The sequence below is a fragment of the Trachurus japonicus genome, chromosome 5 (genome assembly GCF_045865225.1).
Source record: "Trachurus japonicus isolate A0001 chromosome 5, Traja_1.0".
NCBI lineage: Eukaryota > Metazoa > Chordata > Actinopteri > Carangiformes > Carangidae > Trachurus > Trachurus japonicus.
The window spans coordinates 21833832-21859247 of NC_140911.1; the positions used below are offsets into that span (position 1 = coordinate 21833832).

The 25416-nt window shown below is 41.4% G+C and overlaps 1 protein-coding gene across 1 annotated transcript; it reads left to right on the forward strand.

The window, feature by feature from the left end:
• The first annotated feature begins 55 nt into the window (after window positions 1-55).
• sdc4 (syndecan 4) lies at window positions 56-17654 on the forward strand. Its single transcript, XM_085776768.1, has 5 exons — window positions 56-362; window positions 14451-14637; window positions 14753-14796; window positions 14903-15101; window positions 15236-17654. Exons 1-5 carry the CDS (start codon window positions 309-311, stop codon window positions 15385-15387), a joined length of 636 nt encoding a protein of 211 aa, XP_085632894.1. The 5' UTR covers window positions 56-308; the 3' UTR covers window positions 15388-17654.
• The last annotated feature ends 7762 nt before the right edge of the window (window positions 17655-25416 follow it).

Genomic DNA, 25416 nt, shown 5'->3' on the forward strand with positions numbered 1-25416 from the left:
TTGGCTGACAGTTGAGGGTCTATATAAAGCGGCGGAGCTTGCGGAGTCCCGGTTAAGTGAACGAGACACCGGAGAGAGAGCTCAGAAGATAAACGAACAAGGTGATAAGAAGGTGTACAACCTGAGCTGTTCCGTTGGACTATATTTTGGGACGGAGACACGAAAACAAACTGAACCTGAAGATTCGGTTACTGGCACCACTTTGTCTCGTTTTTAAATCCCCGTTAAGCTAACGCAGCTTTTATATCAAGACTTTACTTTTGTTTTTTTAAAAGAAACAAACTTTAACGCTAACTAAAAGGACAACCATGCTGCACCTCTGCCTTGTGTTGATGCTGTCTGCCTCCGTTTTCTCAGAGTCGGTAAGTTGTCTCACTACACGTTTCTGAACAAATGAGCTAAAATTTAATTGGGAAAACTTGTGTTTTTGTTTTTTTCCCCCATTTGGGCAGCGCCAGCTATGCTAGGCTAGCAGTTAGGCTACTGAGTTAGCTTTGATTTAGCTTCAAAGGGAAAGTGGACGCTGAGTTTTGAAGGTTTTTTTACTGGAGATCAGACCAACGGGAAAACGTGTCTGGTTTTGTACAAAGTTGATAAGTTGGATGGTCCACAAAGCCCCGGTGTTGTTAGCTGCTTAGCTTCATGGCAAGAGCTCCAGTCCAGTGAGAGAGTGTTTGCCGGGGGAGAGAGGGTCGCACTGAGGCATCTGTAGACCGCTGCTATTATCCAGTATGAGGCCCCGATGGGGGAAGCTGGCAAGTCACTTTTCCTGCCTCTGATGGGCCAATTGCTGGGACATCTGGGGCTGCTTTTTCTGCTCTACTTGCTCCTTTTGATCAATTATCCTGAGCGAAAGTTGCCATACACCCTCAACACATAGCCTAAATGTAGATCCATACAAGTTTGTGAATGTTCATAAGGTTTTAATGCCTTATTTTCCCCCAAATGCAGCCAATTTAGTATCAGAAAAGAATGGTAAATCACAGTTAAGATCAGTTCTCACAGTTTATTTGGTTTACAAAATGATTGAAGATTATTGCCAAGTGTTATGGCCCATATAATCATGGTGTGGATACTAACAACATTAATGCTTAGTTTACAGTAAGTATCACTTTCAAATGAGACTTAGTAGTAGAAGTAAATGTTTGGTATGGTAGATGCCCTACTGAGAGTGCTTCATTGGGAACCACTGATAGCTTGGGGATAAGTAAAATAGTGTCTTGCTGTGTTGTGAAAAGCAAAAGGGCTGACTTAACACCAGAAGAATTTGTGTGTGGAGGAGCGTCACTGTGTTGGAGATGGCTGACTGATGTTATTTCACAAGGCACTGGAGATTTTCCCAGTCGTTTTCCTGACTTTGGAGAGTTATGCACTGTAATTATTTTCAGGGTGCGCCCTATCCTCATTTTGGCAGTTTACAGTTTTCTGTTTGTGTGGGCCTTTCCATTTTATATCACTTCTCTCCTGCTCACATAGCACTGGCACCTCTGTTCCTCTGTACCCAAGCTTTGTTTCTCCATTACCAGTTTACAAAAGAAGTCATGCTTTGACCCCATGCTGCAGCCATGTGATGTGTGTGTGTGTGTGTGTGTGTGTGTGTGTGTGGCCTGTGTGGTGTTGGTGGGCAGTTTGGTACAAAACACAGTTGAAATTTGTGGGTTCCTGGTTATAACAGTCATTCACTGTCCCACAGTGCCTGTAACCACTTACATGGCATATGCAAATATGGAGAGATGAATAACAGAGCTGCAACAATACATTGGTAACTATAGTGACAATCAGTTGATTGTTATAGTTGATTATCAATTAAAAAGAGTCCTCCTCCCATCTTCTTAAATGTAAATATTTTCTGTTTTTCTGTGGATTATATAAGGCATGAGGATGGGTGTTCTTTCTTTTCTGGTATTGATGAGCTGAAAGGATCAGGAACTATAGTTTTATAGTTTCTGTTAACCCTTTTTTCTATTTTGAAGTCTGCATGCAACACATCTTTGAAGAATAGTCGTAGAAACTTAGTGTTTACTAACTGTGTGTACGTGCATTATTCACATTGCATAGGTTAATATTACATTTAGTTTAAACCTTTGAGTACTCAATACATGGGCCTGAATCAATATTTACAGTCGGAATCAATCCACTCAATATAAAGCAAAGTAACTGAGAGTACGTTATTATTTTTGAGAGTGTTAGTTGAGCAGACTTTATTCTGTTGGTCTGATGGCAGCCATTTGGCCCTGCAGCTTTTGAATACTGATTTGTAATTGTGATGTCTGGGGCGCTAGTAAAAGCTCTACTGGATGCCACCCACACTCAAACACATGCACCCTGCCCTCCCAGTCAGCGCAGTTGGTCAGTGCAGATGGTGTGAAACGGCAGTAAATATCTAACTTCACCAGTCACTCTAGGATTGAGTTCATGTCTCTGGTATAAAGTCAGCGTTGCCTTTTTTAAAAAGTGGTTAAACAGAGAAGGAACATTTCAGAGATCTGAGTGTTGCATGCTTCAGTGTGACATATTGTGACGCATGGAAATTTCCCACGATGAAGCCAGCAGTGCTGGGGACACTAATCCCCAAATGAGGGGGTGAACTTCAGCGGTCTTCAGGCACGACACGCTGGTCGCTTGGCTCCACCTCGCCTTTACAATCTGTTACATTCCTCAAAGCCATGTAGCTTCTGCTTGCTCACTCTGCCTCATCTTGTTGTCCCCTCCCGTTCCCTTCTACCCTCTCTTCTTTCTTTTTTTGATTTCCCTTCTGGAATGTGACCTCTGGTGACCTTGACCAGCCCTCCTTGGGATTTTGCACACTTGGAGGGATCTCAATAGGGCCCAGGGGCCTTTTCATAAGGGACACTACTCTGCTCTAGGCTAACCCAGCATGGATACGTACACAGATTTCCCACAAAATTATGATTTTTCAAGTCTTTTCTTGTTCTTTTTGCTCCCCAAGTGAATTTTTCTTTTTTCTTTTTTGGCCTTTGCCTAATCTGTCCTTTGCTATCCATGTGATCAATTCTCATTCCTAGGTAGGCCTTGGCAGCCCTTCTCCCCCTTTTCTCTCTCTTTTCTGAACTTTCCTTTGATGGATACTTAGCCTCTGAGCTATGACAATCCTTCCCTCCACCTTCCTCTCCCTCCTTCCAGCCCTTTCTTCTCTCTACCCACTGAGGTCATTATTGGTATGTGGGTTTGGCGTTCCCAGCTAATCGATAACAATGTTTCCAATACCTGACAATGGTGCGTGCTCTGAATGCAAAAAAAGGGATCTTCTCTGTGGAACCACAGGCATGATTGGAATGTTTTTTATCAATGGATTGAGTCAGCCTTCTAGATGCCAGGAGACTTATCATTTTCTAATTCTGGGAAGTTATTGCTTCATTTAACAAAGTCTCTACCCACAGTGTTTTTTTTAATAAGTTGACCACTTTGATTTGCTGAGCTCTGGCCAGCTGAGCTCCACACAGTTTTATCAGTTTGTCCAAGATAGACCAGGACAAACAAATCCTGTTCTTCGTGGTATTTTTCCACTGGCCTCAGCATTTTCTGCCCATGTTTGGCCACTTATGGGAACACAAGTCACTGCAGGTCCTTGAGGACAAAGTATCGGCTGAAGGTTAAAGATGGAAAAGCAAGTTTTTGTATGTTGAGAGTGCACAAAGGAAGGACAGAGCTCTTGGATTGATTAATTACATACCTGTTATGTGCTGTGTATTGATAAAGTGCAATGGGAACAGACATGGTAAATGAAGGAGGATGCAGACTATGTTTCATATTGATAGCTCAACATTGACCATTGACAAATGGGTAAACTATTATGTCATTGTAAAGCTGTAAAAGTGCATTGAGCACAATTATGGCCCATCCCTGTCTATCTCTGTGTGCCTATCATTCATGATGCACAGAATCCTCTGAATCTAATTCTGTGTGAAAGATGCGACGCAAATAGTGACATCATTTTGACGTGCCGGATGGTTTAATGGCACTTGACTGGTAAATTAGCATCACCAGCTGTTTTATCTCCTTGAACCACCTCTCAAATTCCATCTACTAATCTTTGCATAACTTTAGTGGAAGGCCTAGATGGAAGGGGCAAAAAAAAATATCTACAAACAGTTTGGCTTTTATTTCAATTGGCAGCGTCAGAGCAGCTTCATTTACCAAATGTGCCTGTGGAAACAACTTTGGTGGTTAATCAGGGAAAAAAAAAATCCTCTTTGGCCTGGAGTTAATCCATGTTGCACCACCAAACCCCAGCTTGTTGCCTTTGGAGCCCCTGAGCTGAATCCATTTGTTATATCTTGTTGGAATGTCACTGGTTTTGCATTTAGACCCCCCCAAATCATTTGCACGCGAATGAGCCAGGTTTTTTTTTTTTAAGGAAGTTTTTTTTTTGTCTCTTTTGCATGATGGGGTGCACTGAAAGCCTGTGTGGTGAAAAGAACGTGGGGAAAGCAGGGAGAGAAAGAGGGAGCATGATAAATAGTATCACTAGGATGTAATAATGGTTCCTGCATTGCTGTCCGCTGGTCTATAAAATCCCTTTGGGCCGAGGAATGTTGGCACAGAGAGAGGAGGTTTTTGTCTTTCCTGCCTCTGATGGAGAGCAGTCGAGAATCTGATTCCCCCCCTCTGCCCGGCCTCTCCCTCCACCCCCTTTCAACCACTACATATTCTGGCAGTTGTAACGGGAACTATATGAATACGTTCAGGGCAGAAGTCGACCATAAAACCCCTCCTTTTCTGGTTATATCACTTTCAACCAACTCTTTTTTTTGACTCTTTGTGTTGGCTCTGCTTATAGCTAAACACACAGGCTGTTTGCGAGTTTTTAAAGACAGACAAAGCACTGATTTCAGATTGTGTGTGATTTGAAGCAGGAACTGATGACTAGTTTCACCCATCCACTTTCCTGCTGTCTAGGAGTATTCTTTTTTTTTTTTTTGAACATCTTTTCAGCTTTTTCCACCTGTAACTGATTTTTTCATTTCAACCTGTGTTGCTATAATCAGATTTTCAACCCTCCTAACAACATAATGTGACCTACCATGCATTGTTGACATCGACAGCCTGGGAAACTAGCACCAGTTTCTGTTGCGGCTTTGTGATGGAATAGCAAAACTCCAGAGACCCACGGCAGAACATGGAATATGATCCTCACTGTGTTTCCATTGGGAAATGTATCACCAAGCCTGGAGGGTGGCGGTTTGAAATAGGTCCCCCAACGCACTGTCATACTCCTGACAGATGGTTATTCCAGGCCTGGAGCCAGACTGTTAACAACTATCAGCACCGATGCACTTTGTGGTTCTTTTCCTGTATGTGACTTTTCAAAAAAAAGATAAAGGGGGGTGAGTATGAAATCTAATAATCAAAACGTGACGCCCTACGGCTGAAAGTTTTGTGCATCTCGGGGTGTGTGTGTCTGTGTGTGATGTTGAGGTGTTTTTGTTCTGCGAGGAACTGTTAGTTGACGACTTGAGGTTTGTTTCATTGCTGTGGTTTCTGCAGCTTTTCCTTGGTATAGGCTGACTGCATCAAGTAGAACTCCTCTGATGTTCTCTGGAAACATACACAACCAAACAAAACCAAATTGACCTAGCGTGTCACACATACACAAAGCCACCAGAGATAATAGCGGCTTTTAAAGGGCTTTTGGGTGGTATGAGGGCTTCCCCTTATTCAGACATCCTTCCTGACAAACGTGTCTCAATAATACAGTATGTCTTTGATGTGGTGTGTGTGTGTGCGTGCGCATGCAAGTGTGGCTCAGCAGTAATGTGTGTGTGTGTGTGTTTGTACGTGTCCCTGTGTCACTTTCTGTCTTTGCACTTGTGTGTATCAGAGTGTGTGAGGTCTTACCTCTCTACATCGGACCACCAGTGGCTCACTCAGCCGGCCCATGTGGCCACCACAGTCACTAAACCTATTGTCAACAACAGAGGCGGCCTTGTCCATTTCAAATCCACATAATTCAGCTCTGATTAACTTGTGCTAGTGTTAGGCCTTTGTGTGTGTCTGCACCACATGTTTCCGTCAGTCATGAAGTGATGGCGCTGCTGTTATCTTTGAGAGGATTACATTTTTAGTTGGATTTAGCAAAGAGATGCCACATGTTGTGAAACGGATAAAAATGCCTAATCTTCTCCCATAAGTACCCAGCTATGTAAACTTGAAGTAAGTTAAAGGGAAAACGAGTTGATAATGTTTGTTTTCCTCTTCATGCTTGGTGCTGTGATTGCAGCAGCTGGTTTCATACCCCGAACCTAGAAGCACCATAACAGGAGTTCATGGTGGCTTGGCCCAAACCTTTTAATTGCGTCTCTCTCTATGCGTCGAGCGCCTCGGCTGCGTTGTATACAGGACAAGAATGTAGTGGCCGACCGTGTGGCCAGGGCCTTGGCTTCTTATCCGACACAAATGGAGAGGCACATTCCTGGGTTTGCGCAACTTTGGACGGACACGTACACACAAAAGGAGTAGTTACTTGAGAAGATTGATGCAATCAAATATGAAGCAGCAGTGAGTTAACCCAGCTTAGAGTGAGCACAATATGGCAAACTGTGAGCTAAGTCTAATTTGCTATTTACTAGCAGTGTAAAATAAACTCTAAAGAGCACATGGTTGCTCATGTTGTGAGCCAGACAACTCAAGCATTGATATCTACTGGATGAAGTTGAAGATTAACCAACAACACAGACAGAAAGGCTAATCATGTCTGATTAAACATTGACACCATGTTAACGGCCGTCAGAGAAGCCGAGCTGTAATTTAAACCGAGATGAGACTTGTTCATGTTGTCTTTTTTTAAAAATAAATAATGAACGTACCAGTATGAATGAAGCTAAATTGAAGGTTGTTGACTGGAACCATGAACTAGAAGTGGAAGTGACCCACAGCCATGTGAGCTAAAGAGTGGACTTAAGCACCCCTTGTTGGAAATGAATGGCGGTTATTGTGACTAATCCTCCACTGTTAATAAATGGACATTCTCAACCTTAAAAAGCATAAATACGTCAGTTGTTTACTGGAATGGTTCACATTCATGCTTCTATTATTAAACACACAAGTTATTTGTCTTAGATGGATATTTCCTGTTTTCCTGCCTTTTTCTTATTACTTCCTGCCATTTAAGGCCTGAAGCCGATCCCTGGGCTGATAATAACTCCTCAGCAGCTTACATTTAGTCTATTGGGCTGTAATGTCTTTGATCCAAGGCAGTGATATGCCCGCCTGAGGGAGTGACATCAAAGAGTTTTGAAGTCGGAGGAGTAGTGAAGACATTAGAGAGGCACGGTTTCTGTACAAGTTCGTCTTGCTTCAGGCGTCTGGCTTATTTCTCCGTCAGTCATGGGTTTGGTAATAACAACGGGAACTGTCCGATCGACGTGGCAGCGCGGCTTCGTTTGCCGGGAGGGAGTGACCAATAAAAGGCCATTAACGATAAAACCGAGGACTGTCCCTCAGGTGGTGCTCATCAAAACTCAATTAGGCTTATCAGCAGAGGCTGAATAACTGCTGTCTGTTGCACAGCTGGCCGGTCTGAACAGCCTCCGTCTTATCTGACATGGTCAGGAAATGAACAGTCAAACAGGAGGCGAGTGGTCCGGGTCACTGTCAAAGTGAAACACTGCAACATTACTCACTCCACTCAGTAATATTTGACTTTGTGATAAAGAAAAACAGCTCAGACTGACTCAGATCAGATGTCTGCTTTATATCTGTTCAGCTGCCAGATTTTAGTCTCCATGTTACTTTACATTTAACCCCAGAATCTAATGCACAATCTAACAATCTTAAAAATGTAGTGTGATATAATTTCAATTATTTAAGCTGTTTTGTTTTTGAAAAATTGTGTCACTAGGATGGATGTGAGAGCTTAACCACTGCATGAGAAGCAAGCTTCACTTTCCATTTTTGAGAATTTTCAACCTGATCAGAATTAGTTTTTGATACAAACACTCAAATTTAATACAAATGTTCAATTGTTTTACTGAGCAAACACTGCAATTGTGATGGTGCTTCTAAATGACTTTGAACCATGTAACTTCCTGGTTCTTATAGTACAGTATCTGCAATTGGGTAAAGTGAACTTCAACTGTACAGTATTTTATCACTGGCGTTTTGTTCTCAGGGTCAGAAATGAAACCAATGTTTATACACACTGAAAACCCTACTCTACTTGGTGCCTCTGACACACTGATCTGAAGCCTGTCCTACATCTGCATGTTGTGACTTCTCTCTGCGTGTCATATGTCGTACGTAGGTGGAAACTTTGCGATAGATAGATGGGGGCATAGGTAGAAGGAATCCAGAGCGCCACTGTCAGAGTAAAGGTAAATGTCTATGCAATGCTGTGGGTGTTTATCAAAGGACAAGCCCAGGAAGGAAGGTGTCAGTCGGTCATGTTCTGGCCTGGTGAGCGACGGTTTGTGACTGTGCAGAGGATCAACTTTATGATTTTAACTAAGCAATGATCCCATTATAGATCATGCCTCATGGGGCCCTTTGGATCCATAAACCAAAGGCCTTATACTCAAGTGTGTGTGTGTGTGTGTGTGTCCCCTTTTGCAGAGTTACGTCAGGGGGTCAGAAGTGCATCTTACAAGCAGATCAGGCGACACAATACACGGTGCAAATCCTGCTGGTTCAAGTATCACCCAGCAGCAGCAGCAGGAGGGGGAGGGGGGAGTTGAAAAACAGGATGGGAAGAGGGAGTGAAAAGTGGGGAGGTAAAGGGAAGAGTAGCACTTTAGACCCAGACTCCGTTCCTAGTGTATTTTGGCTGCTGCCAAGAAGAAAGAAGAAACGAGGTTAGAAAACAACAATAATTGTCTCTTCTTGAAAAAGGTCAGGAGACGTTGGACATGACAAAGAATAAGGAAGCACATTCCTCCATGCTGGTGTTTCTTTTCTGTCTTTTCATACTCCGCGTCACCTCCACGCCGCTGTGTGAATGGAACAGATGCCTCTCTCTGTGTCGGCAGATGGAGGGATTGTTTCCCCAGTTTAATGAAGGGAGGCTGTTGGAGGCTTATCCCCAGTTACCTTGGTCATTGATATGCTCTCGAGGCGTCCACCCGCATTGTTCGGCGTCAATGGAAGGGACAGACCCAAAGGCCGGGTGGCGGGTGTCTTGACAGACTGCCTTTCAGTGAATGTGGACAATTGGGGGAACTGGAAAGTTTAGGACCTCCATGCTGAGATTGGCAGGATAAACAAGGTCGAGAGCCTGGACGGAGGTGTAAAGAGTGTCAGGATTTCAGGTTTTACCAGCTGCAGGGAGGCTTTGAATGTTGAGTCTGCATCTTAAAGTCAGTGTCACTATTGTAATATTAGTTTATTACATGTAACCACACAAGCATGAGTGAAGCACAAAATTAGCATTTTTTTATCCGATAAAAGCTGTTAAATCCGTTAGGAGCTACATCAGTTAGCTACTACTCAGCGATAATAATAACCAAGAAAGCAGCCATTTTTTCTATCATCACATAAAATATTTGCAACCATAAATCAATTAGTCTAATGATTAATTCTATCAGAGCCTAACATGATCTATTTCTGGCTTAATTTTTGGAGGCATCTGCTTTGTTTTCTTTTTAAGAAAAAACCCTTTTCCTTTACTATCTTCATAATTAGTCCTGAGGCAAACTGTTTCCTAGGGTTGATGTGTGTCGCATTGGTGGCTGTTTGACACAGCAAGTTGAAATGAGCTCTGTAATTAAGAGGCTTTCATTAAAAGAAACAAAGAGGAGCTTTGTTTGGCCGTGAGATGACTCGGAGCTTTGTGGTGCAGCATGAGTTGCAGATAAAAGCTGATCCAAACCGATAATCACTGTCTTAAGAGCATGTGTCATTGTCTGATGTGGGATTAAATTAAAATCAGCAGTTCGGATCAAATGAAGGCTTGAATCCTTCGTACCCTGGAAATTGAAGGCGATGAGCTTCGTTGTTGTTGTACAACGCCGGCAACGGAAATATGGTTCTCAGTATGTGGTTTCCAATACAGCCTGCATGTAGCCTACTGAACCAGCCACCATTCCGGCTCTGTCCTTCCTGCGTCCAATCAATGCGCACCTCATTACATATTAATACAATGAACATCCAGACCAGTCAAAACCTCACGCTTACTCTCACGAGAGAAAGTTGCCGTATGAAAAAGTGTCAGAACAAGCTCTATGTTTGATTTTTTTGTTTTTTTAAAATGTTTCTAATAAGTTTTAAGTATTAGCCTAATTCAAAGCAATTCAAGGGGGACTGGATACGTGATGACTCCTTTAAGAACCATTTGTTTTTCTCAGAGTCACTGGCTCCAGTCCACATCCGCCACATTAGGCAGAAATATTCAGCCACTGATGGACGACAGGATGGTGACGTGTATTTGGTTGCAACACATTAATCATGAGCTTTTAGCAGCACTAATCACTGCCGCCTATTCTTGTGCATGTATTGCACATGAAGTATTTCTTGTTGTTGTTCAGTAATCTCTCCTCCAGGATGTTTGGTCTGACTTTTGTGGCTTTTTCTGAACCACACTGCTCTGCTGTGAAACACGTAGCCACAGTTTGAGTCCATTAAGGCTTTGAACAGAATATTTCTCCTCTGAGATCATGTGTGGCAGTGACTCCGACTCTTAGGGTGTACTCACACTAGGCAATCGTACTGTGCCCAAGCACGTTTGCCCCCTAAAGTACGGATTATTTGGCTAGTGTGAGTGCAAGTGTACTGTCGCAACGCACTTCAAGTTCGTTCTCCATCACGCTTCTGCAACCGAACAAATTTTCATGTTTTCTTGAGTATCTCGTGGTGGGAAAGTTGTCCAAAGCTTCACCGGAGTCCAGTACCTGAGCAGCAGGCCGTCACGACCGAACAGACCTGAGTGTAACAAATCAGACGAGCTGTAAAATCACCATGTGAGAGCTGAGTTTCATGTTCTCCTGGTTACATAACCACAGCTCAGACACTTTCTCTGCTTTCTCTTTGCCACTCTGTGCAGCACATATTTCTTTTATTTGTACAGTAAGGCCGCCTCCCTCCTGCAGGGTTTCAATAAACCGTAAGAGTTTGCGATACTCGGCTTCGACATCTGGTCTCATCTTCTGTTCAGTCGTGGCCCTGATATCCCTGAACACATCGTAGGGTCAGAGCAGAGTGAACTTTTTGTCCTGTGGACTGAGTGAAACTTGGCCTGTGTCCCACTCTGTCTTTGCTTCTTGGGAGAATATAGAAACATCTGATAGTAAAATCAGCAGCTGCCGTCATGGCTTGACACTAACATGACAAAAACATACCAGAAGTCCCTCAGTGTTTGATGTACATTTTTCCCCTCCCCTGTTTTGGCCTGTTGGGACAGGCCTGCAGCACATTATGATGCTGTTCAGCCACCAGTCTGTTTGAGCACAGCTCTCCTGGGTATAGATGTACAGCCACATTTTACCACGATGGGGGGGTGAAAAGGTCAAGACCAGGAGAAGGGTTATTGACAATACAGGACGCTGACGGGGATGAACACAGTGGCTTCTCTGCTGTCTGACGTTGTCTTTCTTTTTGACTGTAACTTAATAATATCCATGATTAATGAAGAACAAACTTAAATTTTTACAGGTCCATCATTTCTTGACAATTTCCTTTTGAAGCTTAAGAAATATGTTACTCATAATATGGAACATTTAGGACTGCTCAGGTGGAACATTTCCTCTTATTCAAATGGAGTGAGTTGTTTCAGGTGAGCGGGACATGTGACGTTGAAGTGAGGAATTAATATTTACTAGGAAAGCAGGAAACACTTTGTTTTCTGCTATTGTAAACTTTAGACACATAATCTGCTTCAACCGGAGTGTGTATTGCAGTTACTTGAATGAGCAAACAGCCACACGCAGCTACAGTAAACAACATGTTTTCAGGCTCTTTAAATCTGTTTTGTCTCAGACCGAGAGAAGAACATGGCCTCAGGGGCTGCTGGAGTGAAATATTAGTGTTACGGGAAAGATTTGAGAGGTTTTTGAATGAGTCATGCTGGCTGTACGTGAGTGACTCTGATGAATCCACATTATTGTGTGAATGAGTGTGATTCTCTCTAATGTGACTCAGCGGGCTTGTCCCAACTCGCCACGGCAGCAGTCCACTTTCATCTGCACAGTAGCGAGGAAACGAAGAGCTGGCGGTCACCATTTTACAGAGAGACACACACTCATACTCACATTCACGCGCACACACACACAGCTCCCCTGTGGGTTTAAATGAGGACATAATGGAGCAGTGATCCACAACCAGGAATACTTGCTCCCCTGTTAGACAACTCATTAATAAGAAATTAAAGTTCTATGAAATATTAAATTAATGACATATTTTTATTTGTCAGGGAAATAAAAGTAGAACACGAAAAGTCGTCAACAAGTGAACATACGTGAATATTTATGACTGGACTGATGGATAAGTTGCTGAAAGTAGTTATGAATAAATAGTTGAAATAACTGTCTAAAGATTCAAGTAATATGTAAATCTGTAGAAATATGTTACAGTGTTGAACAACGTCCACTTTAGGGAGCCTGTTTATATCATAATTAGGTCTTTGGAAATGGACACAGACACACACTGAGACAGAAATGAAAAGGATTCTGGGTAAAGTAAAGAAGAGGAGTCACAGTATAAAATGGTTGCCGTTGTTTCAAGGTGCTGTGCAGTCACAATGAAACCCCCCTCCCCTACTCATATAGGTTACATTGTAAAGGCAGGGAGGATTACCTACACACACACACACACACACACACACGGTTACTATGCCAAGCACTTGAGCACACACACATAATACTGGGGGGCCCCGAGCAGGCTTTACCACAAGTTAACCCTTTAAAATGAAGACCCCCCCCCCCACTCCCTCCAACAAGACTCAGATGGAAGTAATTATGAGGGGAACTCATGATGTCAACACAACTCAATCTGTGTGTGTGTGTGTGTCTGCAAATGAGGATGTTGTGGGATGCCCAGGCATGTTCCCATTGTGGTTTGTGGCTTCTCTCCTCCGTAAATGGAAGTTTTCATTGGAGGAGCAGAAGAAAGAAAAATCTTTGTTTCTCTTTCTTCCTCTCTTCTCTGCAGCGTCTCTCTACTTTTCTGTTTAAGACAAATCACCATCTGTCTCCATGTGATCCTCTCTGTTATCAATCAGGCTTCAGTAGCTGTGACGAGGCCTCGAGGTAACGGCCTGCAGTCACACCAGTAGAAAACATACGAATAGGTGCTCATGTTTAGAGCCAAGTAACAATTATTTAAAATCACTTTATCTGTCACTTATTAGTTTAATAAACGTTTTTTTTGTGTTTTTTGTCAACGGAAAAACTCCCATTATTTTCCAAATCCATCTTTAAATGTTTAATCTTGTCAAACACCAGCCCTGAAATATTCAGTTGAACAAGTTTTCAAATAATCGGCTAATCAATGAATTGCCCATTTCTTTTGTTATGGCAAAACGGGTTCTTCCTTCACTACATTGGTTTTTTTAACCATCTATTTTTTATTGTTTTTTTCCACCATCTTGGCTTTTTTTTAGCTCCATTAGTTTAAACCACTTTGAAAACAAGATATAGCCTATTACTATATACACTCACACAGACTTGGGACATCAACTGAAGACACCATGTCTGTGGTGTCTTAATGGAATGAAAAGACTTTTAAATGAGCTGGTTTTAAACTTTTCTCACCTCGTTTTACCTCCACGGCCTCCTTAATGCTGATTAATCGTATGCATGTGCTGTGCTGTAATGATAATTAGGCTGATGGGTGTGCTTGTGCACGCCTGTGTGTGTGTGTGTGTGTGTGTGTGTGTGTGTGTGGTTGCTTTAATCCCATTTACACTGCTTACTGAGCAAATGGTCAATGAAATTAAGTGTGCTAATGTGATTAAAGGAGGTGGATGTGTCTACATTGTGTTAAGCTTCATGGTGATTACAGTGACAGTGATGAGTTGGCAAGTAACTTTATCATGATCCCGTGTTGTTGTCTTAGTCTTTATTCTCTTAGCAGCATGTGGAGCTGCAGTGATTTGGCTGCTTGCTGATCAGCAGCTACTTTTGGTTTGTTGGTGAAGCTGAGGGTGGAGCTACAGAAATAAATGAATCGTGAGTTCTTCTCTTTTGGAGGATGGAGGTGTTTCTGATTGGTCAGACCAGGTCTCCACACTGTGAACTAAAGTATCGCCGCAGTTATGGACTGGATCGCCATGGAAAGTGTTTGCAGGAATTCTGTTATTGTCATAATCCTCTAATGGCACCAGAGGGTCAAGTCTTATTTTTCTAACCCCTGACTTTTACCATAGTTTGCACTAAACATATTCCCGTCCGCTTTAGCAAACGTTAGCAGTGCTGGCCTGTTAAATGTCGACACTGTTTTCCCTCTGAGAAGCTGCTCCGTATTGCGTCCCTCTGACCCCTGGTCCTGTGTTGATGTCCCATCAGGTCAGGGAGACGGAGACATGGATGCCCATGAAAACCACACAGACGGTCGGCATGTCGACGCACCGGGACGACCTGGAGTCGTCAGGAGACTCAAACGGCTCCGACTTTGGCTTCACAGATGATGAAGACGACGACAGCGACTACTACGAGTACGAAGACGAGGAGCTCTCTGGGTCTGGAGATGGAGGTCAGTCCCTACAAAAACCTTTTTAAAATGAGTTGTTTTATTGTGTGACTATGGATCTTACATTCAAAATTGTTATTTTCAAGAGATTAAATTAAGAATCTGCCTCTCTCCATAGCAACAACTGAGTCTCCTGAGATGGACTCCAAGACGTCAGTGATGGTGAGTTGTCTCTAGCTGTTAATGAACATTTACTGAAGCTTAGCGTCCATTTACACGTCAGTTTATCAAGGTGGTGTTTTAATCTTCCTCCTCTCTTCACCCTCAGCCTGACGCCAGCGACAACAAGATCCCAGAGATGGAGCTGCCGGTGCGACCGACCATCAACGAGGTGGACATCGTTAAGAACAGTAACGAAATCCCCCAGCTGGGCAACGAGGCGAAGACCAACGATGAATACCCCATCAACGTCCTCATGTCCCACACCAGTGAAGACAGCATCTTGAACAAGACGGAGGTCCTGGCAGGTCAGTACGAACTAGATATGGTGAACATGTCGGACTGAGAGAGAAGATTCAGTCGACCAAAGTAAACACAGAGGTAGAGTCTTCTTCCACTCTTCCACTCTAACGTCTGGTTGTCCCCCTCCTGTCTCTTGCAGCTCTGATCGTGGGCGGAGCCGTCTGCCTGATGTTTGCTGTCCTCCTCATCCTACTGCTCATCTACCGCATGAAGAAGAAGGACGAGGGCAGCTACGACTTGGGGAAGAAGCCCATCTACAAGAAGGCCCCCACCACAGAGATCTATGCATAGACCCTTACCTCCGTTGACCCCCTGACCCCCCGCCCTCTGAGCCCCACCCTGACCTCACACACACACAAACACACACCTCACTCCCCTTTTTAAACCTCTTAAAAACCCAATCAAGGCCAGTTCTGGCCTCACAGTGCCTCATCATCATCATGATACCTCCCCCTCCTCCTTGTAACTGTTCCTCTGACCGTGCAGCGGAGTGACGCTCTGACCAATCAGGAGAGAAGCCCCGACAACACAACACAATCGATTGACTCCTCCTCCTCCTACCTGATGTGTGCTAATATTACTGGTGCTCTCTTAACCAATCAGAGGCTCCGTTGCCACTCCTGTCCCTCTTCGGCGTTTTTTTACCAAACAAGGAAAAAGGAGCAACAGGAGTGGACGACTTCAGCTGCAGTGCATCGTTTTTGTTTTTATCATTCATCCCAATGTTGGAAAAAAAAAATGACACAACTTGGAAACTGAGGACTCAAACTCCTCCTTCTCTTCTTCCTCTCTGTTCCTCTTCTTCTCTTCCTCCAATTTCCAGTTTAGAAACACTAACACTGTGCAATGATATTTGTCTCTGTATGGTACACATTAACAGTCCAGTTATTTATTTCCCCTCCTCCTCTTCCTCCTCCTCACCTGTTTTTTTTTTCTTTTGGACTGAAGCCTTTCACACGACTGAAGAAAATGACTGTTAAGTGAACATTTATATTTGATTTTTAATTTTTTTTTTTTTTTTTTAAACAAACTCCTTGTAATGCAGAGAGATTTAAGACATTTCAGTTTTTTCTATTAAAGAAAGAAAAGAGTTTTCAGAAAGCTGGTTTGATGCTGTCATCCATTAGAACTGATTTTATTTTCATCCTAAAACATAAGAGAGGGCCAAACTAGGTTTGTTTTTTGTTTTTAATGAAAATCTGCACAAATGGCTGAGTGAGCACTGACAAATGATTCAGCTCATGTTCTTCAAACTTCATTAAAACAACCTTTTTTAAAAAAACAAAAAAAACAAAGAAAAAAGCAGACTTTTCCTTTAAAGCGTCTGGCATATTCTTTATCTCCTCAAGGAGGGAAAGTCCCACCCCATCTGGCACGTAGCACCAGATAACTAAGCTAAACTAATCCGGAAAAAAATTTGCAAATACTGTATGACCCGGGTCATGCAGGTGAATGCAGCGTTGCCAGGTTGGAAGAGAAGTTCAAAAAGGAAGATGTTTTACCACTGTAATAATTACCACCGTGCCTCTGGGGCTTGTTTTCTGTTATTATGGTGAAGGCGAACCAGCAAGCTCCTGCAGGGTGACACACCTACATTCCTCATACACACACACACAGCTTAGTCATCTGTGAAGGCAGTGAAGACTCGACACCATGCCGAGCTGCTCTTTCACACCAACACTCTGGTTTAAAAGGAAACACACATTCTCATTCTCTTGTTTGTTTTTTTTAACTGAGTTAGATCAAATTGAAGCTACAGCCAGCTGCTACTTAGCTTAGCTTAGCACAAACACTGGAAGCGGGTGGAAACTGCTACCCTGGCTCTGCCCGGAACGGACCAGCACCTCCTGATGCTACTGTCTCTGTGTTAATGATGGTTAAAGACAAAAACACTGCACATGACCTTTAGAATAACTTTACATCACAGTGAATTTACAATACCTCAGTACGACGTTAATGCAGCTGTTAACAACACACTGGATTTACAATCATTTTACAGTTTTACATACAGTGGTTTCCAACATAATATTATTTTTTACACTCACTGCAGACTTTGAAAAGAAAACGAGTCAGAACCAGACCAGAAGTTTCCACCTCTTTCCAGTCATTGTGCTAAGCTAGGCTAACTGTAGCCTCAGTTGGCCTGGTATCGGCCTCCTCCTCTGCAAACAAACCTGGGCCTGCTCCTTTAACTCGGCCTCTTTCCATCAGTGAAGCTTCTCTCTCATATTCTAGAAACATTTTATTCATCAATCATGGATCCAATAAATTCTATCGATCACTTATCCAGTGATGAGAAACGTTAAGCTCTTTGATCTGAGAAACTGGTAGTTCCTTTTTTTTTTTTTTTTTTTTTTTTAATTTGAGGGGCTGATGCTTTCTCAATAAGCTACACCAACAAGTTGCTGTTAGTTTGATATTTTATTCTCACTCTGAGGTCTTTGAGCAAATCGCTGAAGCCATGATGAAAAAGGTTCAATGCTCACATTTCTTAGCTGAAGCTGGAAGCACACAGACTGGTCTACCAAGGATTTGTATATAGTCATTACATAAGAAAATAAACATTAAAAAAACTAAAAAAAAAAAGAATAAATATTAACTTGGTACTTAGCCACATCCTGGCAACAAACAATATCTACCAAATATTTAAATGCCAAATTGTCTTTTTTTTTTTCTTGTTTTATTTTTGTTTTCCCCCTGAGCAGTAACGTTCTGTGATTTACTGTAAATGTAAATGAGTTTTGATACTACCAATGCTAATACTAACTCACCTCCTCTCATTGTTCTCCAGTGTTTTTGTTTTTATTTTTTATCTCCAGTAGATCAACTTGTTTCTTTTTTTTTTGTATTAATTTAACTGTCAAATTATTTTATTGCCTTCTTTCAGGTTGGGGTGTTTCCCCCTTTTTAAGCTGTTGTATATGTGATTTTAAAAGTTTTATATACACTAGTTTGAGATTTTCAGAAGCAAATAGTTTTGAAACTTAAGTGATAAGAGTTTCTCTTATCTTTTAGACTTTTTTTTTGTTTTTTGCTTTTGTATTTATGTTTTTTTTTTCTTTTATTTTGTTTGTTTTGTTTGTAGAAGGATTGCTTATGTGGTTGGTGTTCATCTCGTTGTTCAGGGGATGTGGTACCGATGAGCCATGTTGTCAGTCGCAGACCTGGGACGGTTACTCGTAGGATTTTGTTGCTTTGTAGCCAAAAGGGAGGGCGATAAACACAAATGAGCATTTGTGTTTTTGGAAAAATTCACGTGAGAGAGAAACATCTTGTCCTTCACCTCCCACAAAAACAAACATTTAATCATGGACACACTGCTACATGTTTCCTTCCAGCGTGTTGGATATGGAACGGGTGGTCGGCCCAGGTCTGGCTGGTGAACATGGGAGAGATTCGTATGTTCTGCTGCTTAATGTCACAAACATCACATGTGAATCACCAATGGAGTGAAGAAGCCAATGAATCATTGGCTTCTGCATGCAGGTTCTGATTTTTCGGAAATAAAGCTATTTTTATGCACATTAACATTTTAAAATGCTGTCTTTGTCCTGTTCTTTTATTTTCCGTGCTGCCTCTTCTATAGTTTAGAAGTCACATTAACCAGTAATTTCATGAGGAGAAACATCACATTACATCACATTTTCTCACACAGACAATGCTGACAGTAACAATGCTGTTACTGTCTCACTCTGAGTCACAGCAGTGGCTGTTTGTTTGTTTTCCTACTTTAACAGTAAGAAAAGGAAGTGGAAGAGTAACCTAATCCAGCTGCAGGAGAGTGAGGACTGAGGAGTAAACACATGCAGGCTCATGTATCTCAAACATCTCAGCTTTAACTCTCGACTCTGGATTAGAGTCACGGCTCAGTTTCCTGATGGTCTGTCCTGCAGGTGAAAGCAGGTTAATTACAGATGGTAAAATCATCAAATGATCAGAAATCAATAGAGTGTCAGCATCATGATGCTAACATGTTAAAACATGTTTGCAATGTATACCAAGCGTTAATAGATTAGTCATATATATATAGTATACTGCGTGCTAATTCGCTCACTGAAATTGCTGATGCTTAGCTATCTTTGTTTCGATTCTGTTGTATCAAAAATTTGCTCAGCCTACATTTTGATATCCTGCTTCATGTTAGTGTTTACTGCCACAGTTGAAGAGTATTATGGGAACTGTTCGCCCTCTGTAAATACTGTTATCAAAAGACAGTCTAGACCCGATCTATTTCAGTAAAGCCTTTACTTTACTTTTGTTGGGAATCAGCACTATATAAATAATATCTTGTGCCCATTTTTAAACTAGGTATTGTATTATTTCCATCATCTCTTACCTGTGTCTTCTTTGTCTGCCTTTTGTTGTCATGGACAAAGGATGGACGAGAAGATGGAGCTGGACGTGGTGAAACAGTGAAGACGCATCAGCTGTGAGTCTCAGAAGAGGAAAGTTGAGATAGACGAAGCTCGGAGGGAGGTTATCAAGTCAAGTTATCACAGTGGTTTTGGATTACACACAGACACACATACACACACAAACACACGTGATATGAAACAGTCTCTTGAGGATGATATTGAATCCCTGTTCCCTTCGGGGTCGCCGCTCTGAAACCAACTCTGACCTCTGACCTCTCTGCACAAGAGAACACAACAAAGAAATCAGTCCTGAAAGTTATAGGTTTCTAAAGAGAATGACCAGGTCATAAAAACATGTATGAAAATAGCTTTGTACAATGAGAGAATTAGAAAATGCCACTGAGATCTTTGGTCCGGAATTTCACATGAGGTGACAGAAACACAGTATTTCTAGAGCTGTCTACAGGATTAAAGATCAGTTTTATTCCAGTTTAGGAAACCTTTTGGCATCCAGGTCCCTCTATCTTTGCAGAGTGTAATTCCCTTATAAATACAAGTTGTGAGTTGTGTGTTTTTTGTTTTTGTTTAGATAGAGGTTCCTGACAAAGTCAAAAAGCCTTGATGCTATAAACAAATTTATGTGGTAGGCTACTTGTATGCATTTAAAACCTGAAAACGGGTCACTGGTGAAGAGAATGTTCTGTCAAGAGGGTGCTGGGCGGGCACGCAAAGTCACAGTTACAGTTACAACGTGAAAATTACAATACCAGCCGAGCCAGAGGTGCTGTGTCCCTGTTGAATCATGAAACATCAAAATGATTTTGGATTTTATCATCAAGGTAAAATAGTTACATACTGCTGCTTTAAAACAGGTGACAGGGATAGGAGATGACCTTACATTTTTGAAAACACAAACTCTAACTTAACAGTGTGATGCCTCCATGAGTGTAAAGTTAAAAGCAGCGTGTGTGTGTGTGTGTGTGTGTGTGTGTGTGTGTTGTTGACATTCATACAGAGCCAACAGACAAGCTGCTGCCTGTCGGGCTCGGAGCTGCAGGGAAAACACACTCACAGGTGACGCCAAAACACTGATGAGTACAGCACACGCACACACATGCACACACATGCACACACACACACACACACTCCATCACAAACACTGCTCATACATCATCATCTTTTACTCCCATTTCAAACACAGGCAAACAAAGGTTGAATAACACAGGTCAAAGGGGCAGAGAAAGAAAAACACACTTCACTATGTTGTTTGGTCAGAATAAAACACAGACAAAGGTGAAGAAAAAAAACATTTATCTAAACTTCTTCGTCTTTCTTATTTTCTGATTCTCTTTCATGCAGCTCCACCAACTCACGTCCGCCATGCTGCTGTCGGCTGCTGACTAGAATAAGACGAGAAGATAGTAACATTGTGGGGATCAAAGTGTCTTCCAGTTATCTGAGGACCTGAGAAAGTTCAGTTTAAATGAAGTGAAGAAAAAGATTTGTGGTCAATGCCGAGCTAAAGTATCCAGGGGATCAATTCAATCAAAATATTCCACACTAAATTTAAAGCAGCTAAAAGTCTCAAGTCATGTTAGCAGCTCTATGAGGCTGCACATGCAATGCAATGAGATACGCTATGACTTTTTAAAATAATTTGACCTATAGCCTATAATTTGATTATAAACCCCTACTTTAAATTATCAGCACTTTGCATTTAATTTTTGTTTTACAGTTTTTTTCGATTGCTAACAAGCAGTGGTCGAAACTGAAGTCACATGTTCAAAATTCTTAACACAGCCAGCATTTCCATCAGGCATCTCAGCTAAACAGTTCATCTCTTCCCCAAAACGGTGCCTCACCAACAAAACACTTCATACATGTCTCAAAATAAGCTCATTCAACCACAACACTAGCACATAGTATCACTTTGGAAACAAACACTGTCACTCTTAGCACGCTGTACTACAAAACGCTAACAACAAAGAACATTAGCCTACTTAAAATAAATTTGATCTTGGAAGTTTGAATGTTTTTTTTTTTTTTCAAAATCAGTACATCAGTTTTATTATAAAATAAATACTGCAATATCTTTGCACTTTGAGTGTTCTAGATAATATATTGCAACAAGAATGAATCAGGAATGCGGCAATTTACGTCAAAAAAAGTATTTTCTCTGTGCCCTTGCATAGGTACTAAGGGACCTTACAAAAAATAAAAAGTTTACTGTAAACAAAAAAATGCAAAATCTCCAGAGGTAGAATAATGTAAGTAAAAACAACAACAACAACAACACAACACAACTCTGGTCCCCCCTTTTTTTTTCTAATGAGGCCAAACACAGATCACCTGGATCGGTTTTGAGCTGGAAACTAACCTCACCTGTGTTTGGAGTTGCATAATATTTTCATTTATTCCATCAATTATTTTTGATTTCAAATGTTCCTGCAACAGAAATTCCCCATGCAGACTGTGTTAGGGAGTTTTGAAAATGTGACTTCAGTTTAGACCACAGCTTGTTAGCAATTGAAAAAAACTGTAAATGTTATCTATTAACACTTCATTTTACCTATAAAGAAAACATTTTTTTAACCAACATTTGTTGAATGTAAGTAAGAATATGACTTTTTAATACTTATTATATGTATTCATGTATTTATTGTTTGTTTTTTGTTTGCTTGTTTGTTTGTTTATTGCTTTACCTGTTAAATCCAACACCCAGGGGCAAGTTTTCCATTTCCATTTTCCATTGCATTTCTTCTATCTTGTATGGTTATTGCAGTTTACAAGGAACCCTTTTTAGTTTAACATTCACAGCTCCCGGATTTTCAAAATTTGACAAACTTAAATTTTAACCTGATAATGAAAGATACCATCAAAAGAAGGGAATATGAATGAATTCTAAAACCAAACAACATGTGTCAAAAGAATTTTCACTCAAAATTGTTAATATCAAATGGATGAAAAGTCGCGGGGTCAACATATGACAACCTATTGCTAAATACTAGCTGAAATAATTCAGACTCAACTTGTGTATGTGTGTGTGTGTGTGTCTGTGTCTGTGTTTGTTGTTTTGAACTTGTCAACTCTCCACACATGAAGTCAACATTCTTCTCTTATCTGGGTTTGTTTTGACAATCTTTGGCTTACACTATGCACATATTCTCACCACACACACACACACGCACACACACACACCTTCATCATGTCATTAGGAACATTTATGGGAATTTCCAGAACATGTTGCACCAGGCAGAATAGTTTTTCTATGAGCTCTTCCTTTTATCCACTGAGCATCTCAGTCTGGGGAACCAGTGATTGCAAAAGACCCTTTCACCATCTGCCTCTTTATCTGTCTCCATCTCTGCTGCTGCTGCTTCTATAGAAAGGGAAACACAGTCTGTTGTGACCCTGCACCTCAGCTCCAGGGGCTTAATTCAAACAGAAATATATAGAAAAAAACTCACATCAAATTATTATTATTTTTTGCTTTGAACTTCTCTTCCCTGCAGACTGAGTTGGGTGGGGTTAGTGCTAACTGTTCCCTAAAGGCCTCATCACACCAGCTGCATCAATTAAATTCGACTGAATCACTGCAATCAATTAAATCTGTCACATAAAGTTCAACTTCGGTTTGAGGTTTAGTCCTAAATATGTTCAACAAACAAAGACAGAGTCAATATTACTCTTGAATAAACTAACAACTTATTATTTTGCTCATTTAGTGAGTTGTCACTTTGAAACTAAACTAAGCTTCTTTTTTTTTGTCTGTCCTGGGCATTTCTTTAAAGCAGGAGTAAGCGATATTTTTGTGTTAATATAAGTCTTAAATAGTTCTATCTTCCGACAGCAATCACTTACAGTGTTTGGACCGAAACACGGGTCTCTCAGTCCCTCTGCTCTGCTCTGAGCCGAGGAGAAAACTTTTCTTGTATCCTACAAGTTTTATCCAATGAGGAGAGAGAACGGCATGAAGGGTTGTGTGTGCCCTCGTCCCTACCAATAGATCCATGACGAGGGCGGGGGCTGCTAACTCCGTTGGCTGACAAGAAGTTATGGTGCGTTCAAGGCAACCCGTAACTCGTGTTTTTCCGACCTGTGAAGTCGTACCAGTTCGATCTGGTACGAGTTCACGGGTCGGAAGTTACGAGTGGCCGTTATAGTGACTTTCACAGGTAACAGGTCGGAAAAACATGAGTTGCGGGTTGCCTGGAACGCTACAAAGTCGTAAGTCGTGACTTGAAGCCGTAACTTACGGTTTCAAAAGCCTGCCTGGAATGCAGCATAAGCCAAAACGCCGGATCGCTTACTTCTGCTTTAAATTTGAAAAGACCAAAACAGACATTATATAGGTGGCAGCTTCTTTTTTAACAAAACAAAAACAAGCAAACAAACCAAAAAAGCTGTGATAACCCAACATTCAAGATTCCTTCATTGTCACTGAAACTTTAAAAAAAAGCAAATAATATGAAACAAAACAAAATTAGGAGCATCTGAAATGCAATAGGCACGCACGCACACACACAAACAAAAAAAGATAATAAATACACTGGTGAAGTGTTTAAGTAAAAATAGGGTTTATATACGGTGAAAAAAGCAAAATCACTCGCACATGAGATTATTAAATGTTTAGCAGCGTACAACTGCTCCTAGTCAGAGTCTGTGGGTGCACCATGATTACATAGAAGCTCTTGCTGAACCTCACACCTGCTGTTACAGTGAATAAATCAGTGGTGGTAGATGATACCAGCTGCAGCTAATTAATACTGATTGTGTAACAACCAGTGTGTGACTCTGCCAAAGACTGTTTGTGAGTAAAGTCACATCGATCATTGACATACGACTTCCAATGAACTGTGATGTGGCGTTCAACAGGGCAGAGACTCAGGTGAGTCAAAGTTCTTCACATCATTACCTGGAGCTCGTTCAGTTCAGAGCTTTTCAGTGTTTGACAGTTCACCAGTGGATTTATACTGGTTTCAGATTTAGTAACTTCTAACTTCACTTATTTAATAACAATGATGATTTATTTATTCATATAGTGGGTTTAAAGATAAGGGTTTACAAGGTGCTTTGTCATAAAAGCTAAACTAAACAAGAACAATGGCAGGCAAAATTAACCCATATGAACCCAACAACAAAGAGTGAGACCAGAAAGAAACACAGTGAGGTGATGTGAACAATTAAAGCAGATGAAAGTAATACAGAGGAGGTACAAGTACCAATATAAAATGTACACAGAATAAGACTTAAAACAAATAAAGAGGTAAATTCAGTAAGAAACAGTTCAGAGCAGTGAGCAAACAGAATGAAATAACAATAGAAACAGATAAAAAAGAATTAAGGTTCCTAATTTAGATTTTCAGTGTTTTGAATACCGCACCAGCAGCTGATAGATGTTAAGAGCTTATCGTCTTTGCAAACAGTTGTGTGTTCACCCCAGCTCACACCGAGTCTTTTCAGGTCCATCTCCGAGATTTGCATCAGCTCAGCGTAAACACACCTTCACCCCCACCTCCTCTCTCTCTGACACCTACAAATGAACCCGGTGCTCCTGATCAGACGTGTTGAGTCGTGTTGGGGACGTTCGTTGACAGTAAAAAGCCATTTGACCTCAGCAGCATCTGAATGTACCTGGCATCAATTTGACTGAGTGACTTCCTCCTTCCTGCTGTTGATTTGACTGCGGGGACGATGGAGGAAGTGACGGTTGCAGGTAAAGGTAACAGCCTGTCAAGTGACGGCCACATTTTTGTGTTAGGGGAAAACTGAGGTTGTCACACTGCCGTTATCGCACTCTGGTGCTTCTACTGATAACTGATGCTGGTTTGCATCAGCTAAGTCGATCCACTCACTGACATCAAATGATCTTGTCTTGGGTTTTATTATTAGCTTTTCCTCATCTCATGGAACAACATGTCACACTTCACTTCCAGATGTTGAAATTTTGTTTTGTCACTTTCAT

What these genes read in the sequence shown, in the direction of transcription:
- sdc4 (XM_085776768.1), top strand. Translation starts at nt 309, where the DNA reads ATGCTGCACCTCTGCCTTGTGTTGATGCTGTCTGCCTCCGTTTTCTCA. An exon ending in CTCTGGGTCTGGAGATGGAG is followed by an intron (nt 14,638 to 14,752) that starts GTCAGTCCCTAC and finishes CTCTCTCCATAG; the next exon opens with CAACAACTGAGTCTCCTGAG. An exon ending in CAAGACGGAGGTCCTGGCAG is followed by an intron (nt 15,102 to 15,235) that starts GTCAGTACGAAC and finishes TGTCTCTTGCAG; the next exon opens with CTCTGATCGTGGGCGGAGCC.